This window comes from Podarcis vaucheri (assembly GCF_965113315.1).
Source record: "Podarcis vaucheri genome assembly, chromosome: 13".
Classification (NCBI taxonomy): Eukaryota; Metazoa; Chordata; class Lepidosauria; order Squamata; family Lacertidae; genus Podarcis; species Podarcis vaucheri.
Genome location: NC_138751.1, coordinates 2,777,803 through 2,794,702, shown reverse-complemented (window position 1 = coordinate 2,794,702; position 16,900 = coordinate 2,777,803). Strand labels below are relative to the sequence as shown.

Here is a 16,900-nt window from a genome sequence, read left to right as displayed (position 1 = left end):
GATTCCTAAAAACTGGTCTTCATATCTCAGAATAACGACCATAAAGTAACATTTGTCCCATTTTCAAACTCGCCTCTGATCCTCTTCCTGTCTGTCATCAAACAGGAATTCTTTAGTTGTGATTCCTGCAGTTGGACTAGATGAGCAATTCTACGATTGTACGACTCAATTCCATCCGTGTGTTTGTCCACTTGATGAGCTGGACAATAAAGTCGCTGGACAAAGAACCATGCAAACGTAACAAGAAATAATTTATAGTGATCTTTGCCACTGATAAATTAACAAGGCTTTGGTTCTTATTCATGAGGTAGGGCGGATTTTCATCGTATCGCATAGCAATAAACATTTATGGCAGCCTTCAGGAAACCCAGCGCTCTTAAGCAGACGTTTTGGACTACAACTCCCATCAGGCTCGGCACCGCACAGGCAGGGCTGATGGGAGTTGTAGTGCCAAAAATCGGGTGGGCGCCAAGTTGGGAAAGGCTGACATAGTCATCAGTGCAACTGATAAATATTGAAGCGAGGGAGCTGGGAGTCAGCAAAGGGGCACTGAAGAAACCGGAATATGGGGAACAATTAAAACAGGTGACGGGTAAAGGGTGAATGTGAAGCGCAGGATTTCGCTCTATTACATAGCAATAAATCAATTCAATTTATAGCAGACACTGCTGCTGATAAATTAGAAGGAGGGGAAGGGAGGGGAAAGGAACAAGGGTGTAAGTCGGGCAATTAAGTCAGGGAAACACAACCACAGCCTCCTCTCCACTTGTGTGGCAGGACGTGGGCAATTTACTGTATTTTTTGCTCTATAAGACTCACTTTTTCCCTCCTAAAAAGTAAGGGGAAATGTGTGTGCGTCTTATGGGGCGAATGCAGGCTGCGCAGCTATCCCAGAAGCCAGAACAGCAAGAGGGATTGCTGCTTTCACTGCGCACTGTGATCCCTCTTGCTGTTCTGGCTTCTGAGATTCAGAATTTTTTTCTTCTTGTTTTCCTCCTCCAAAAACGAGGTGCGTCTTATAGAGCGAAAAATACAGTATAGTGAGCCTTTGCCACTGATAAATTCAGAACAGGCAAGGAGAAGATCAAGCTGTGATTCCTGCATTGCAGGAGGGGGCTGGATTAGATGACCCTCAGGGTCCCCCCAACTCGGTAATTCTGTGATTCCAGCGGAGAAGAGAATAAAAGGAGGTAGAGCTGAAACAAATTTTGGCTGCACAGGACTAGAATCCGCTGGCCCAAATTAAAACGCGCTTTCTGCATAACTGAAGTCTGTCGCAACATTCCCAATTACGGATGCTGGTGGATTCTAGACAATTCTTCAGGGGTGGGGATTTCATGGCTCAGATTACATTTTTTCACTTTTTGGAAATGCATTCAAAAAGTTCGTTTCAGCTCTGGGGATGAGAGCCCCCCCCCCCCTTTTTACGTGTTTAAAAATTGTTGTCGATGTTCCAGACGTCTCCGCTCAGGGCATTGGCTGCCCCCTGGAGCGTCCAAGTGACGAATGCCAGCTGGCGGCGGAAGAGGACTTCGTCGAAACTCTCGGGGGCCTCCCGCAAGAGGCTGACGTGCTCCAGCAGGGCCTTGACGGTGTGGGCCCCCCGGCCGTGCAAGATGTGCCGGAAAGGGGTCTCCGTCACTGCCACGTACTGGGAGAGGAAGTAGAATTCCACCTGGGGCAGAGAGGGGGAGCCGTTAGTGGAGCAAAGATACCCAAAGTCCACAGCAGTCCTCAAAAAACTAGCAGAACCCCATCTGTACCAGGCAGGAGCTGGTGAATCGGGGAGGAAGGACAGAGGGCATAGAAGCATCCTCTGCAAAAGGCTGCTCCTTTAATTCCAGGTTAACTAGGTAAAGGGACCCCTGACCATTCGGTCCAGTCGTGGCCGACTCTGGGGTTGCGGCGCTCATCTCGCTTTATTGGCCGAGGGAGCCGGCGTACAGCTTCCGGGTCATGTGGCCAGCAGGACTAAGCCGCTTCTGGCGAACCAGAGCAGCGCACGGAAACGCCGTTTACCTTCCCGCCGGAGCAGTACCTATTTATCTACTTGCACTTGATGTGCTTTCGAACTGCTAGGTTGGCAGGAGCAGGGACCGAGCAACGGGAGCTCACTCCGTTGTGGGGATTCAAACTGCCGACCTTCTGATCGGCAAGCCTTGGGCTCTGTGGTTTAACCCACAGCGCCACCCGCGTCCCTCTCCAGGTTAAGTAATAACTAATAACAACTAATAACTAAAACTCTGCAATCCCACACAAGGGAGCTTCCCGTAAACCACCCTGGTGGCAAGAAAGAAAGGGAAGCTTTGGTGCATCGAGGGGGCAATTGTGCCAGGAATCATTTCCAGGCCGAGGGCCGCATTCCCTTCTGCACAACCTTCCAGGCAGCGCCAGGGGCAGAACAGCAACTCGTACGGTTTCTACAGACATGCCACCTAGGCGAGCTCAAGGACACATCTTAGCCAGGCAGAAACACTCAAGGAGGGGCAAAAGCAAGGCTAGGGATGGGGAGTGGTGGCCCCGAGAGAGATCCGAGGGCCAGACGGTGAGACCTAGGTCGCTGGGCTTTCCCTTCCTTTCTCTAGGTTACTAATCATGGGCCATATGCAGGGAATAAAGGGATGCAGGTGGCACTGTGGGTTAAACCACAGAGCCTAGGACTTGCCGATCAGAAGGTCAGCAGTTCGAATCCCCGCGACGGGGTGAGCTCCCGTTGCTCGGTCCCTGCTCCTGCCAACCTAGCAGTTTGAAAGCACGTCAAAGTGCAAGTAGATAAATAGGTACCGCTCCGGCGGGGAGGTAAACGGCGTTTCCGTGCGCTGCTCTGGTTCGCCAGAAGCGGCTTAGTCCTGCTGGCCACATGACCCGGAAGCTGGACGCCGGCTCCCACGGCCAGTAAAGCGAGATGAGCGCCGCAACCCCAGAGTCGGTCACGACTGGACCTAATGGTCAGGGGTCCCTTTACCTCCTTTACACAGAGAATATCCATGCTATCAGGGTGGGTGGGGGAGAGATTAGGACAAATAGCAGCCCCCTCGCCGTCCGCCCCACGCCTCTGCCTCGCCTCACCCGCATTATGCGGACGTTATACATGCGCAGGAGCCTCTCGTTCTGCTCCTCGGAGCTGTAGATGTCCTTGCGTAGCTTGTCCGCCGCGCGCATGTAATCGCCTCTGGCCGAGTACATCCATTGCAGGGTCAGCCCTCGGCTCTGGCGGAAGCAAGCAGGGAGGTTGAAACCTTTGAAAAGACGGGGCGTTTGTTTTTCCCGGGGAGGGGCGCAAGGCAGGCTTTACCTTCAGCAGCGCCGTGTATTCGTTGAAGCGCGCGATGTGCTCCAAGAGGACGTCCCCGTAGCACCAGTAGTCGAGGGGCAGGAGGTGGTCGTGTGTCAGCTTGATGAGCAAGTGGCCCACCACCTCGGCCACCGTCTTGGCTACGGCCGGCAGGCGCCCGTGGAGAGCCCGGTTGAGGTTGTCGTAAGTGTCCGCCATGGTGTTGAGGAACGGGTAGCGGCGGGAGTCCTGCGGGCAGAGAACCAGTTTGAGATTGAGGGGTGTCGGTGAAGCTCCAGGAAGTGGAGAACTGGGGTAATGGGGGGGACGCTGCTGCGTTTGTGGGGGGGTGCATGTGTGTCCGCAGCCTTTCTCAACCTGTGGGTCCCCAGATGTTATTGTTTTTTAACTGTTTTATTAAATTTGCTTAGTAACGTAACATTATTATATATATTCTATAAACAAAGAATACAGAACACAATTCATTCACACTACAGTGCATACCTACATAGCATTAATATATATGGTTTCTGGAAAAGGGGTTACATAACAAAATCCATTCAAAATACCATCCAGTTTACTTTTTTTCTCCCCCCCCCCGCCCCCCGGTCAGGCCTTCCTTCTTCATATCTTTATCCATGTACACGGTCTGTTCATTCGAGCTTGTACGTTAGGGTTGGCTTCCCCTCTTTCTATCCAGTTCCTGTAAAATGCCCATTTATTTGTGATTCTTTGGCATTTGTTTTCCCATCTATCCTCTACCACTATCTGTGCAAATATTTCCGATTGTACGTATTCAAAAACATAACCATTCCATTTTTCCATATTCCATTTGGCCTTTTCTTTCCATCCCAAAGCACTAGCTGCCATTCCAGCTAGAATCATAATCTTGTGCAACTCTTGCTTATTACTTTTTACTTTGTTATTTCCCAATATTCCCGAAAATAACAAATCCCTATTAACGTCTATGTTTATTTGAAATAATCCAGAAATTACCTTTATAATCTTTTGCCAATATTCCTTAGGTCCCCAGATGTTGTTGAACTACAACTCCCATCACCCCTAGCTAGCAAGGCCAAAGCTCAGGGATGATGGGAGTTGTAGTCCAACAACAAATGGGGACCCACAGGTTGAGAACCGCTGGTCTAGGGGCATAAGAGGGTGGTGAGATTGCTCTTGCAAATGTGCAGTCAGTGGCATTAAGGAATAAGAAGAACCATGTTCCATGTCACCTCGCCTCCCTATTTTTAGAGGTCCTTTTTATTCCGCAATCATGCCAACTTGTGTTCATTATGTTAATGGGGCAGTTAGACCACTACTCTTGTTTTCAATGCTGTTTGTAACTGTGGACATTTTGGGGGTTCGTTTCCAATTGGCATTTCCTCCTGAAATCCCGTAACTTTTCTGAAGATTCTTTTATCGGTCCCGAATCTTCCAACACTCAGATTCATTGGGTTTCCGTGAGTATGAAAAGGGATTACTGTAATGCTCGCCATTTCCTTCCACACCACTGTGTTCCCTCCAAGTTCCCAAGCAGCCAGTTGTTCCTCCCCACTAAAATGAACGCTGGACTGAGACAAAACGGGTTGGGACCCTCACCTCAGCGAAGGAGAATTCCACAGCAGGGACCCCCCCAAAGGAGGTGAAGGCGAAGGCGCTGCTGTCCATGGGAAGGGGGCGGATTCTGACATAAAGGAGAGCATAATAAGAAAGCTGTTAAAAGAGTAAATAAGAGGAGAAGGGAAATGAAGGGATACGGTATATTGTATGGAGATGTAGTACCCCTTTGTGCGTTTGTTCCCATCCCCTTTAAGGCAGCCATCTTTTTTGACAGTCACATTGTTATTTGACTCTCAGCGTGGCTCATACAAAGTCAAAACTTGGTGGTAGGGTTGGGTGGGTTCGGTTATTCGGTCTATGCTCAGAGGCACTAACTTTCTCTTTTTAAATAATCACTACTTGCAGCTTTCTAGATGCTAGACTGAAATATACTCAGAGTCGAGAGTGGATTTCATGCTCTTTATTCAGCTCGTAGTGGTGAGGAGGAATGGAAGTTCCCCCAGAAGGTCTGCTTTATATACATTATATACACAATGGGCCCCACGTGATTGGCTAATTCCAGGATTCTCCTGTAGGCCAATCAGGTTGCGGATTCATTTCCACCTGGAACTGGATTGGGTGGTTTCTGCGGACCAATCAGACTGCTGCATTGTTCTAGGACCAATTAGACTGCTGCATTCTGAACCCTATTGTTCTAGGACCAATCAGACTGCTGCATTCTGAATCCTATTGTTCTAGGACCAATCAGACTGCTGCATTCTGAATCCTATTGTTCTACGACCAATCAGACTGCTGCATTCTGAATCCTATTGTTCTACGACCAATCAGACTGCTGCCTTTTGGATCCTATTCAACTCAGTACACAACATAGACCCAACCGTTGAGACAGATTTCAGGGCTCAGCCCTGGCTCAGCTGGGAAGAAGCTCAGAGGAGCAGCTGGAGGGCCAGACCCGGGTTCAAATCCCCCCTCTAGGCTATGAAGCTCACTGAGTGTGACCTAAGGGGCCAATCCCTCACCCTCAGCTGGACCTACCTTACAGGGTTGTGGTGAGGATTACATGACATAAGCCACCTTGAGCACCGTGGAGGAAAATGTGAGGTATCAATGCAATAAGTAAGTAAATAAACAAATAGCAAGAAGGGTTGGAAGGGGAAGTCAAAGACCAAGACTGTGAGCTCTTACACCTCCGTCTCCCAGCGCTGACCCTGTTCGGTCACCTGGCCGAAGATGCTTTGACCACTGCGGCTAGGACTGTCCACCTGCAGGAGAGAGAGAAAGAGATCAGGAGGCAAAGGGTCAACCCTGCCTTCCTCCGAACCTGTAGATCAGAAATTTTTCGCTCCATAAGATGCACCTGACCATAAGGCGCACCTAGTTTTTAGAGGAAAACAAGAAAAAAAATAATATTCTGAATGAAACAGTGGATGTAAGATTTTTGTGGTTCATGCTGTGGCCACAGAGATGTGATCTGATGGTGAATTTGGGGTGACCCAGTGTAAAAATCCTGAGGATCCATGGGCTTTTACCTCCCCCCTCCCAGGCAGCCTCCTGCTAGCCTCCCTTATCTCCCTCCCGATCCCACCGATCAGCTGTTTCCTTTCAACACTCCCTTCCCTCTGGTTTGCCTTAGTGTCTTTTCCCTTTTTGCTCCTCCTTTTCTTCTAATTTCTCTCCTCATTGCTTTAGTCTTCCTGTTTCCCCCCTCCCCCTTTGCAACTTTGCTGCCTTTACCTCCCCCCTCCCAGGCAGCCTCCTTTATCTCTAGCCTCCCTTATCTCTCTCCCCGATCAGCGGCTTTGTTTCAACACCCACTTCCCTCTTTCTAAAAAAAGAGCATGATCTGCTTTTTGCCCCTGGGCAATTTGGCTCCAGGGACCACGCATTCGCTCCATAAGACGCACAGACACTTCCCCTTACTTTTTAGGAAGAAAAAAGTGCGTCTTACGGAGTGAAAAATATGGTAGCTAAGAACGTAAGATGATCCCTGCTGGATCAGGCCAACAGCCCAGCCAGCCCAGCATCCTGTTCTCACAGGGCCAGCCAGGTGCCCTTTATGGGAAGCCTGCAGACAGGATCCAAGCAAATGAGACGTCTTCTCTCTTGTGGTTTCCAGCAACTGGGATTCAGAAACATCGCGTCCTTGAAGGCACAGCCCAGCCCAGCCATCCTGGCTAGTAGCCATTGCTAGCCCTCTCCTCCTCCATGCACTTGCCCAATCCTCTTTCAAATCCTGTGGGAGGGAGTTCCACTGTCTAACTGTGTGCTGCATGCAGAAGGACTTCCTTTTTAAAAAATGCATCTTTATTAATTTAAAATAAATACATTTATGAGAAAACAGATGTACCTACAATTAAACAAATAACAGAAAAATCAAACAAACCGCCACACTATAAGATGCAAGAAGATGAATATAATTATCGTCATATATGCTCCTGATACTGAACACAATTATAAAACTTATAGAGAAGAAATTTAAAACTGACTTCCAATTAATCTCGCAGAAGGACTTCCTTTTACCTGCCCTGAATCTTCCAACACTCAACTCCACTGGGTGTCCGCAGTGCTACTTTATAAATCTTAAACTTAGGAGTCTAGGCTCCCTACCACCTTCCCATCCCAGGCACCCCATAACTCATCTGCCGTGCCCCCCTCCCTGGGAGCCCTGGAGCCCCCTCCCTCCAGGGTCCTGGCAGGGTGGGGGGAGCTGGGCTGACCTGCTTAATGATGCTTTCGATGAGGCCGACAAGTGCAGGGCTGGTCTTGGCGAAGAATTTGTCGTCTCCTGGAAGGTGGGAGAGAAGACAGAGGCTGAGCACCGGCATCAAGACTCTCCTCCCCACATCTCTGCCCCGCTTATCTCCCCAGCCCCCTTCTCCTTTCTTCAAATGCCCCCTTGCAAAAGGCCAGATCCTCTCTGCCTCCTTCGTAGCTCAGCAGCAGCTCCTGCCCAGGCTCAGTCCAGGGTTGGCGTCTCCAGGTAGTAGAGCCCTGCGTCAAACCATGGAGAGTGGCTGCTGCCAGTCTGAGTAGGCATTACTGAGCTAGATGGGCCTCAGTCAGTGATCTCGTTTAGATGGACCTCAATGGTCTCGCTTAGAGAAAAGTCCCAAACGCTGCAATATTTCCTCGCGAGGGACTTTTCCCATCCCCTTGACCAGGGGTCAGCAACCTTTTTCAGCCATGGGCTGGTCCACCGCCCCTCAGACCTTGTGGGGGGCCGGACTATATTTTGAAGGAAAAAATGAACCAATTCCTATGCCCCACAAATAACCCAGAGATGCATTTTAAATAAAAGCACAAATTCTACTCCTGTCAAAACACGCTGATTCCTGGACCGTCCAGGGCCGGAATGAGAAGGCGATTGGGCCGGATCCGGCCCCCAGGCCTTAGTTTCCCTACCCCTGCCCTTGACTGTTTTGGCTGCCCTTTTCTGAACGTCTCCCAACTCTGCAACATCCCTTTTAAGGTGAGGCGACCGGAATCGTACACAGAAGAAGAGTTTGGATTTGATATCCCGCTTTATCAATACCCGAAGGAGTCTCAAAGCGGCTCACATTCTCCTTTCCCTTCCTCCCCCACAACAAACACTCTGTGAGGTGAGTGGGGCTGAGAGACTTCAGAGAATTGTGACTGGCCCAAGGTCACCCAGCAGCTGCAGGTGGAGGAGCGGAGACGCGAACCCGGTTCCCCAGATTACGAGTCCACCGCTCTCAACCACTACACCACACTGGCTCTCTTATACACAGTTATTCCAAACGCGCCATGGACTTGTATAATGGTGTTACAGATGCTGCTGGATATAACGCCCACTCCTTTCCCCACTCACCCAGGACCACGTTGTCCAGGCTGATATAGGCAGCGGCCTTAAGGTGCAGCATCGTCAGATAGCCCTGGGAAAGAAAGGAGCAGGATTTAACAGAAGGTGGGCTGGGCTGGGAGGGACTTGTGAATAAGACCACTCAGCCGCAAGAGGGACAAGGCATTGGGAAATTGGGGAGGTCGCCTTCCAACTCTATGATTCTGTGAAAAACGTCTTCGACACCTCCCTTTCCATGGAGGCGCAGATTGCAGCTATCACAAAGGCGGCATTTTTCCATCTCCGCCAAGCTAAGCAGTTGGCTCCTTAACTCTCTCGCCCTGACCTGGCCACTGTGATCCACGCAACCGTCACCTCCAGACTAGATTACTGTAACTCGCTCTACGAGGGGCTGCCCTTGAGACTGACCCAGAAACTCCAGCGGGTGCAGAATGCCGTGGCGAGACTCCTTAAGGTGTCCTTGCCACGGGATCACATTCACTCGGTGCTATACCAGCTACACTCGCTCCCAGTGGAGTACAGGATCAGGTTTAAGGTGCTGGTTTTAACTTTTAAAGCCCTATATGGCCTAGGACCCTCGTACGTACTGGGCTGCCTCTCCTGGTATGTCCCACGGAGGACCCTTGCGGTCTTCAAACAAAAGCATCTTGGAGGTCCCAGGCCACAGGAAGGTTAGGCTGGCCTCAACCAGAGCCAGGGCCTTTTCAGTACTGGCCCCGACTTGGTGGAACGCTTTGCCAGAAGAGACTAGGGCCCTGCAGGACTTGACATCTTTCCGCAGGGCCTGCAAGACGGAGCTGTTCCACCAGGCCTTTGGTCAGGGCGCAGCCTGACTCCCTCCTTTGGCAATCTTCACAGAACTCTACCCAATGGTTGCCATCAATGTGATCTGAATTAATTTTATACTGAAATGATTTTAGAATGTTGTATTATTTTATTGTTGTTAGCCACGGCTGGGGAGGGTGGGATATAAATAAAAAATTATTATTATTATTGCTTGCCACTCTTCCTTCTATGACAGGAAGGGATCTTAGCTGGGACATTGGAGCCCTCCCCTGAACTGGGTTGGGAAGGGGAGATGGGGTGGGGTGGGGTGGGGTGGGGACTTGTCTCACTTCTTTTCACACTGCATTTCTAGCCAAAGGTCCGGGTTTTAAAGCTCCCATTCAAAGTCCTTTTTTTCTTTTTTTGTCGCTTTCCCTGGGGAAAATGTGCATTTTACTACTGGATTTGGAGCCTCGAGAGCACAGCACAAAATAAGGTCTGGCTGAACCCAGCTGAGATATGTGCCCCCACTTCTCCAAGCTCAAAAGGAAAAGCTTCCCAGAATTTTAAAAATGTGAATTCTTGGACCTTTATTCCAGCCACGTTCCATTGCAGTGTGCTATGTGCAAGATTTCTTAATAATAATAATAATAATTTTTTATTTATACCCTGCCCTTCCCGGTTCAGAAAACCGGGCTCAGGGCAGCTAGCAACAAATTTAAAACACTTAATTGATGCAACAAAAAACAGCATAAAATACAGTATAAAAGGTGAATAACAATAAATTCAGGATTCAAAAATCAATTTTGGGGGGAAATCCATCCAATTCCGCCCTCCAGCCCCCAAAACCCCACCCCAGGTGCCTGCGCCCCCTTTTCTGTTTAAAAGCCCCAGTTCATTCATGTGTCCTGCTCACCTCAAGCCACTCGGTGGAGCCCACGCTGCCAAAATCACCAGCATCCCAACTGGCAAAGAGCAAACTTCTCCGGAGCTGGAATCCTAAAGTGATTGAGGAAGAACAGGGATGGCGATTCACTTACCGTTTCTTTCATAAAGTCCATACACCGCTTGATTGTAAAACAACCACAGCAACAACCCTCAAAGTGGGTTAAAACAATAAAGTTATCATTTATTTATGCCACCACGGCTGCGCGGGTGTCATTGGCCCAGAGATGGAAAGAAGATAAAGTCCTGACCAGAGAAGAAGGGCAGATCAAGTGCCGTATTTTTCGCTCTATAAGACGCACCAGACCACAAGACGCACCTAGTTTTGGAGGAGGGAAACAAGAAAAAAATATATTCTGAATCTCAGAAGCCAGAACAGCAAGAGGGATCACGGTGCGCAGTGAAAGCAGCGATCCCTCTTGCTGTTCTGGCTTCTGGGATAGCTCTGCAGCCTGCATTCGCTCCATAAGACGCACACACATTTCCGCTTACTTTTTAGGAGGGAAAAAGTGACTCTTATAGGGCAAAAAATACGGTAGATGGATTATGCCGAAATGGCTAAAATGGCAGGAAGAATCACAAATCAGGAAGGCCAAAATGTTAATAAGGAATGGGGAAAATCTATAACTTATCTTAAAGACCATTGTAAACAGTTAAAATCGTTAGTAGGATTGGAATATCACTTGGAGTTTAGTGGTGAATTTTGGATACAATGGAGAGGTAAAAGATCTGGATTCTTCTAAAAGATGCAGGAGGAAATGATTAACAATAGGACCCACAAAGGGGAGGAGGGAAGGCCAAGCGATTCCTCGGAATCTTGTTTTTATGTTGTATGTTGGATATGTGAATGTAAAATTTTAATCTGAAAAACCAAATAAATAATTTTTAAAAACGACAATAGAATTATCGGTAAAAACAGGAAAGATAATTCTTGGAAATGTTCAAAAGATGAAAGCAGCAATAATAAATAATAAAAAACTTTTATTTATATCCCGCCCTCCCCAGCCAAAGTCGGGCTCAGGGCAGCTAACATCAAATATATAATATAAAATCAAACAATAATTAAATTACCTCCTAAACACAGGTCAAAATCAAATTGAAATCTAATTAGATGGTTTTCCGCAGGGTTAGGGTTGGGAAGAGTAAGTGCTCATTGGCCCAACTGTTAACGCTGATCTTATATGGGCCTGTGAGAAGGCTGGGAGGCCTCTTTCATATTAATTCTTAATACAAAAAGTAAAGGGGAGTCAGGCTGAGCCCTGGCCAAAGGCCTGGCAGAACAGCTCCGTCTTGCAGGCCCTGTGGAAAGATGTCAAATCCCGCAGGGCCCTGACCTCTTGTGGCAGAGCGTTCCACCAGCCGGGGCCAGGACCGAAAAGGCCCTGTCCCTGGTCGAGGCCAGCCTAATCTCTCCGAGGCCCGGGATCTCCAAGGTGTTATTATTTGTAGACCGTTAAGGTCCTCCGTGGGGCGTACCAGGAGATCAAATCACTTATTTTATTTTAATAAATTTTATTAGTATTTTCCACACAGCAACAACACGAAAGATATCTAAAAATAACAACACACAAAAATCAACATTTGAAAACTAAAGAAAGCAACAACAAAAACAAAAAAACCCCAAATCCATATCTTACAAGTTAATATTATAAACATTAAAACAACAACAACAAGACATTGACTCAAATCACATATTGACATCCAATATGTCTAGGTGGGCTTGTCTAAACAAAAATGTTTCTAGCAGGAGCCAAAAAGAACCCAGCAAAGGCGCTTGCCTGATTTCAATAGGCAGGGAGTTCCATAGACTCCTTCCTCAAAGCCACGTATTTTCTTTCACCCCTCAAGGCAGCCATTTTTTTGTAACAGCCCCTGGCTATTCCATGCACTTCCCATTACCACTCCTCCCTCCTGCAGCCTGTCCTACTCACCATTTCTCACCATAGCCGTGAAAGTGCGCGCCAGCTCCAGCAGGATGGCTGTGCCCACTCCGGAACGGGCGGCCCCCGGACCCAGAGAATCCCGCTGGGCCCCCACGATGACATAATGATCTAGCAAAACAAGGCATGTGAAATATACTCGGAGTCCAGTGTGGATTTCATGCTCTTTATTCAGCTCACAGTGGTGAGGAGGAATGAAAGTTTCCCCAAAATATCTGCTTTATATACATTATTTACACAACGGGCCCCACGTGATTGGCTAATTCTGGGATTCTCCTATAGGCCAATCAGGTTGCGGATTCACTTCCACCTGGAGCTGGATTGGGTGGCTCCTGCGGACCAATCAGACTGCTGCATTGTTCTGGGACCAATCAGACTGCTGCATTCTGAATCCTATTGTTCTAGGACCAATCAGACTGCTGCATTCTGGACCCTATTGTTCTAGGACCAATCAGACTGCTGCATTTTGGATCCTATTGTTCTAGGACCAATCAGACTGCTGCATTCTGGACCCTATTGTTCTAGGACCAATCAGACTGCTGCATTCTTAATCCTATTGTCCTAGGACCAATCAGACTGCTACCTTTTGGATCCTATTGTCCTAGGACCAATCAGACTGCTGCATTTTGGATCCTATTGTCCTAGGACCAATCAGACTGCTACCTTTTGGATCCTATTGTTCTAGGACCAATCAGACTGCTGCATTTTGGATCCTATTGTTCTAGGACCAATCAGACTGCTACCTTTTGGATCCTATTGTTCTAGGACCAATCAGACTGCTTCCTTTTGGATCCTATTCAACTCAGTACATAACAGCATTGATGGATGTGAAAAGGAAAAGCTCCCTTCGCGTGAGACCCGCAGTTCACCCTCCCCAAATACCATTTCCCCTTTCGGAAAACACGGGAGTTCTGAGCACCCTACGCCTTAACACCCATGCGCCCGACACCCCCCCCCATCCGCAAAATTCTTGCCTGGGGAAGCTGGGGACCACATACCGGGTTCGAATCTACCCTCGATGCACCCGAAGATGTTGTTGATCATCACGGACTGCTTCTGGTTCTGAACTCCCAGCTGCAGCTGGAAGTCGGGGCCCCCGGGTCCGAGCTGGTATGGGACATCGGGAAGGCGCCCCGTCCAGGCTTGCGGGGCATCGGGGCCTGTCAGCTGCCTGCGAGGAGAACCCTTGTCAATCCACAGGCCCATCTTTCAAGGGAGGGCCGGGGCAGCTGGCCGCCTGACCTCCCCCTGCCCATGTTGTGCCCAGGCTGAGTCCGGAGACCATCACAGAATCAGGACTGTAGCGTTCGAAGGTACCCCCAGGGGCCATCTAGTCCAACCCGCTGCAACGCAGGAATCCCAGCTAAGGAATCCCTGGCAGATGGCCAAACTACCCCACAGAAGGAGCATGACATGTCCCTCACCAGAGGTAGCACCCCCTGCCCCATATAAAAAGATAAAGGGACCCCTGACCATTAGGTCCAGTCGTGGCCGACTCTGGGGTTGCGGCGCTCATCTCGCTTTACTGGCCGAGGGAGCCGGCGTCCAGCTTCCGGGTCATGTGGCCAGCAGGACGAAGCCACTTCTGGCGAACCAGAGCAGCGCACGGAAACGCCGTTTACCTTCCCGCCGGAGCGGTACCTATTTATCTACTTGCACTTTGACATGCTTTTGAACTGCTAGGTGGGCAGGAGCAGGGACCGAGCAACGGGAGCTCACCCCGTTGCGGGGATTCGAACTGCCGACCTTCTGATCAGCAAGTCCTAGGCTCTGTGGTTTAACCCACAGCGCCACCTGTGTCCCTATAATGCCCCATATACTCCATGCCAAATATTTCTTTGTCCCCAACCCTTTACACCCACACTGCATTCCAACCTTGCCTGGCAGGAAAGAAGCATGTTCACAGCAAAAGCACTTGAGCAGGGGGCGGGGCAAATCTGGGGAAGGGGCGTGGCCTGGACCTAGGGGCGTGGCCCAAGGGCCAGGTAGAGAGGCCCCAGAGGACTGCATTCACCCCTTCCCCAGCCATGCCCTCCAATTTGCTTCCCATCGCACCCCACCCCTCGAGGAACCCTCCGCCCAACTCACCTGAGCAGGCGGGCGGCCACGTTGGCGCTGACCGGGTGTGTGGAGATGGAGGGGAGTCCCGAGGACTGAATCGGAGGGAACTGGGTGTGATTGAATGAAGGGAAGCCGGGGCTGTAGGGGTCTCCGGCCCCCATGTGGACCTGCGAGTGTGAGAGATCTAGATCAAGGGAAGTAATAGTGCCACTGTATTCTGCTCTGGTCAGACCTCACCTGGAGTACTGTGTCCAGTTCTGGGCACCACAGTTCAAGAAGGACACTGACCAACTGGAACGTGTCCAGAGGAGGGCAACCAAAATGGTCAAAGGCCTGGAAACGATGCCTTATGAGGAACGGCTAAGGGAGCTGGGCATGTTTAGCCTGGAGAAGAGGAGGTTAAGGGGTGATATGATAGCCATGTTCAAAGATATAAAAGGATGTCACATGGAGGAGGGAGAAAGGTTGTTTTCTGCTGCTCCAGAGAAGCGGACACGGAGCAATGGATCCAAACTACAAGAAAGAAGATTCCACCTAAACATTAGGAAGAACTTCCTGACAGTAAGAGCTGTTTGACAGTGGAATTTGCTGCCCAGGAGTGTGGTGGAGTCTCCTCCTTTGGAGGTCCTTAAGCAGAGGCTTGACAACCATATGTCAGGAGTGCTCTGATGGTGTTTCCTGCTTGGCAGGGGGTTGGACTCGATGGCCCTGGTGGTCTCTTCCAACTCTAGGATTCTATGATTCTATGAGAAGGATTGGGAACGCTGAAGGGGAGCCTCCACACTGAGGAACAGTCTATCCCCTGTATCCTAGCTGCTGGGGAACAGCGATGGGAGAGGGCTGCTGCTTTTGAAGGGCTGTTTTAGTTTTGCAAAACTGACCTGTAGAATCCGAAACCAGGAGGAAGCAAAATTCCAAAAAGATTGGAGTAAATTTATGGAGCGCATAAATAATAACTGTAGAAATTTGAAGACTCTGGCAGGACTGAAATAAATCTTACGGTGTAGATAGGATGGGATACAATAAGAAACTGTGGGAAATTAACTGACATAAGAAAAGCTGTTGAAGGGAGGGAAGGAGGTCAGTGATCAGCAGAGTGTGGGGAAAGAATGAGGGTAAATGATTGCTGAATTTTACTGTATTTTGTTTGTTTGTGTTAAACGAAACACCAATAAAAAGCATTTAAAAGAACAACAACGAAGGGCTGTTGAAATGGCAATTGAGTAGATTGGAAGTCTAACAAGAAGGTGGGGTGACGGGGGGTGGATGGTGATGGGAAAAGGAATTATTTGTGGGATTGAGTGTATGTTTGAACACTTTTAAGGATTGTATGAAATGTATGTTTGTATGCTTGTATATCTGTAATATATGTGTATTAATGATGAACTATTTTAACAATAAAAATAAAAATTAAAATTAAAATAAAATAAAACGAAGGGCTGTTTTAGGCTTCCTGGCTGGGAAAGATGGTCCAGAACCACAGGTAGGGTCTCTCTACATAAGCCCCCAACCCAGCTCTCTCTCCTCTCTCTCTTTCTCTCTCTCTCTCTCTCTCTGTCCCAGTGAAGGCTGTACTCACATGCCCGTAAATGCTTGTGTTTGGGGACAGCCCCAGCTTGCGGGGGTCTTGTGGGACATCAGCGGGGTCCGGGTAGATGAGAACTCCCTTGGCTTGCGAAGCCTCCGCGTTGGCCACCTGGGACAAAGAGAAGCTGGGAGCTCCAGAACAATGGGCGCCTCTTTGATTTCTCACACAGTAATCCCTCTCGACCCTTGAAGAAAACGGATGCCCACGCTCCCAGACCATGTTGCTCTGATTCACCTCTCCCAAGCCCCCACAACGGCGCCATCATTTCCTTTCCCTTCAAGGCAGCCATCTTTTTTGACAGCCGTGTTAATATTTAGGTGAACTGCGCCTTCCATGGCATCCGTCAGCGCTCAATACCTCCCCTTCCATCAGTTCCACAAAGGTCTACCCTACAAGCCGGAATGTGTGCAGAGGAGGGCAACCAAGATGATCAAGGGTCTGGAAACCAAACCTGATGAGGAACGGTTGAGGGAGTTGGGGATTCTTAGCCTGGAACAGAGGAGACTGAGAGATGATAGGATTGCCATCTTCAGGTATCTAAGGGCTGTCCCACAGAATATGGAGCAAGCTTGCTTTCTGTTGCTCTGGGGTGCAGGGCCCAAACCAATGGATTCAAAGAACAAGAGAGACGATTCTGGCTCAATATCAGGAACAGACTCTCTCAGAAGATAGTGGACTCCCCTTCATTGTTGTTGTTGTTTAGTCATTTAGTCGTGAGCCCCTGGACCAGAGCACGCCAGGCCCTCCTGTCTTCCACTGCCTCCCGCAGTTTGGTCAAACTCATGCTGGCGGCTTCGAGAACACTGTCCGACCATCTCGTCCTCCGTCGCCCCCTTCTCCTTGTGCCCTCCATCTTTCCCAACATCAGGGTCTTTTCCAGGGAGTCTTCTCTTCTCATGAGGTGGCCAAAGTATTGGAGCCTCAGCTTCAGGATCTGTCCTTCCAGT

The 16,900-nt window shown here is 49.3% G+C and overlaps 1 protein-coding gene across 10 annotated transcripts in view; it reads right to left on the bottom strand.

The window, feature by feature from the left end:
- Positions 1-1,014: 1,014 nt before the first annotated feature.
- The window catches only part of TFR2 (transferrin receptor 2), a 51,287-nt gene continuing 35,401 nt past the window's right edge, over positions 1,015-16,900 (bottom strand). For all 10 annotated transcript variants that reach the window (XM_082197590.1, XM_082197588.1, XM_082197587.1 and 7 more), the window contains 12 exons: positions 15,945-16,061; positions 14,393-14,532; positions 13,303-13,475; positions 12,296-12,415; positions 10,336-10,418; positions 8,664-8,727; positions 7,552-7,619; positions 6,020-6,096; positions 4,874-4,958; positions 3,296-3,523; positions 3,070-3,210; positions 1,015-1,675 (listed from right to left, as the gene is read on the bottom strand). In XM_082197590.1, the coding sequence (XP_082053716.1) occupies positions 1,433-1,675; positions 3,070-3,210; positions 3,296-3,523; positions 4,874-4,958; positions 6,020-6,096; positions 7,552-7,619; positions 8,664-8,727; positions 10,336-10,418; positions 12,296-12,415; positions 13,303-13,475; positions 14,393-14,532; positions 15,945-16,061 (1,539 nt within the window). In that variant the 3' untranslated portion in view covers positions 1,015-1,432. The remainder of the gene's footprint in view (positions 1,676-3,069; positions 3,211-3,295; positions 3,524-4,873; positions 4,959-6,019; positions 6,097-7,551; positions 7,620-8,663; positions 8,728-10,335; positions 10,419-12,295; positions 12,416-13,302; positions 13,476-14,392; positions 14,533-15,944; positions 16,062-16,900) is intronic.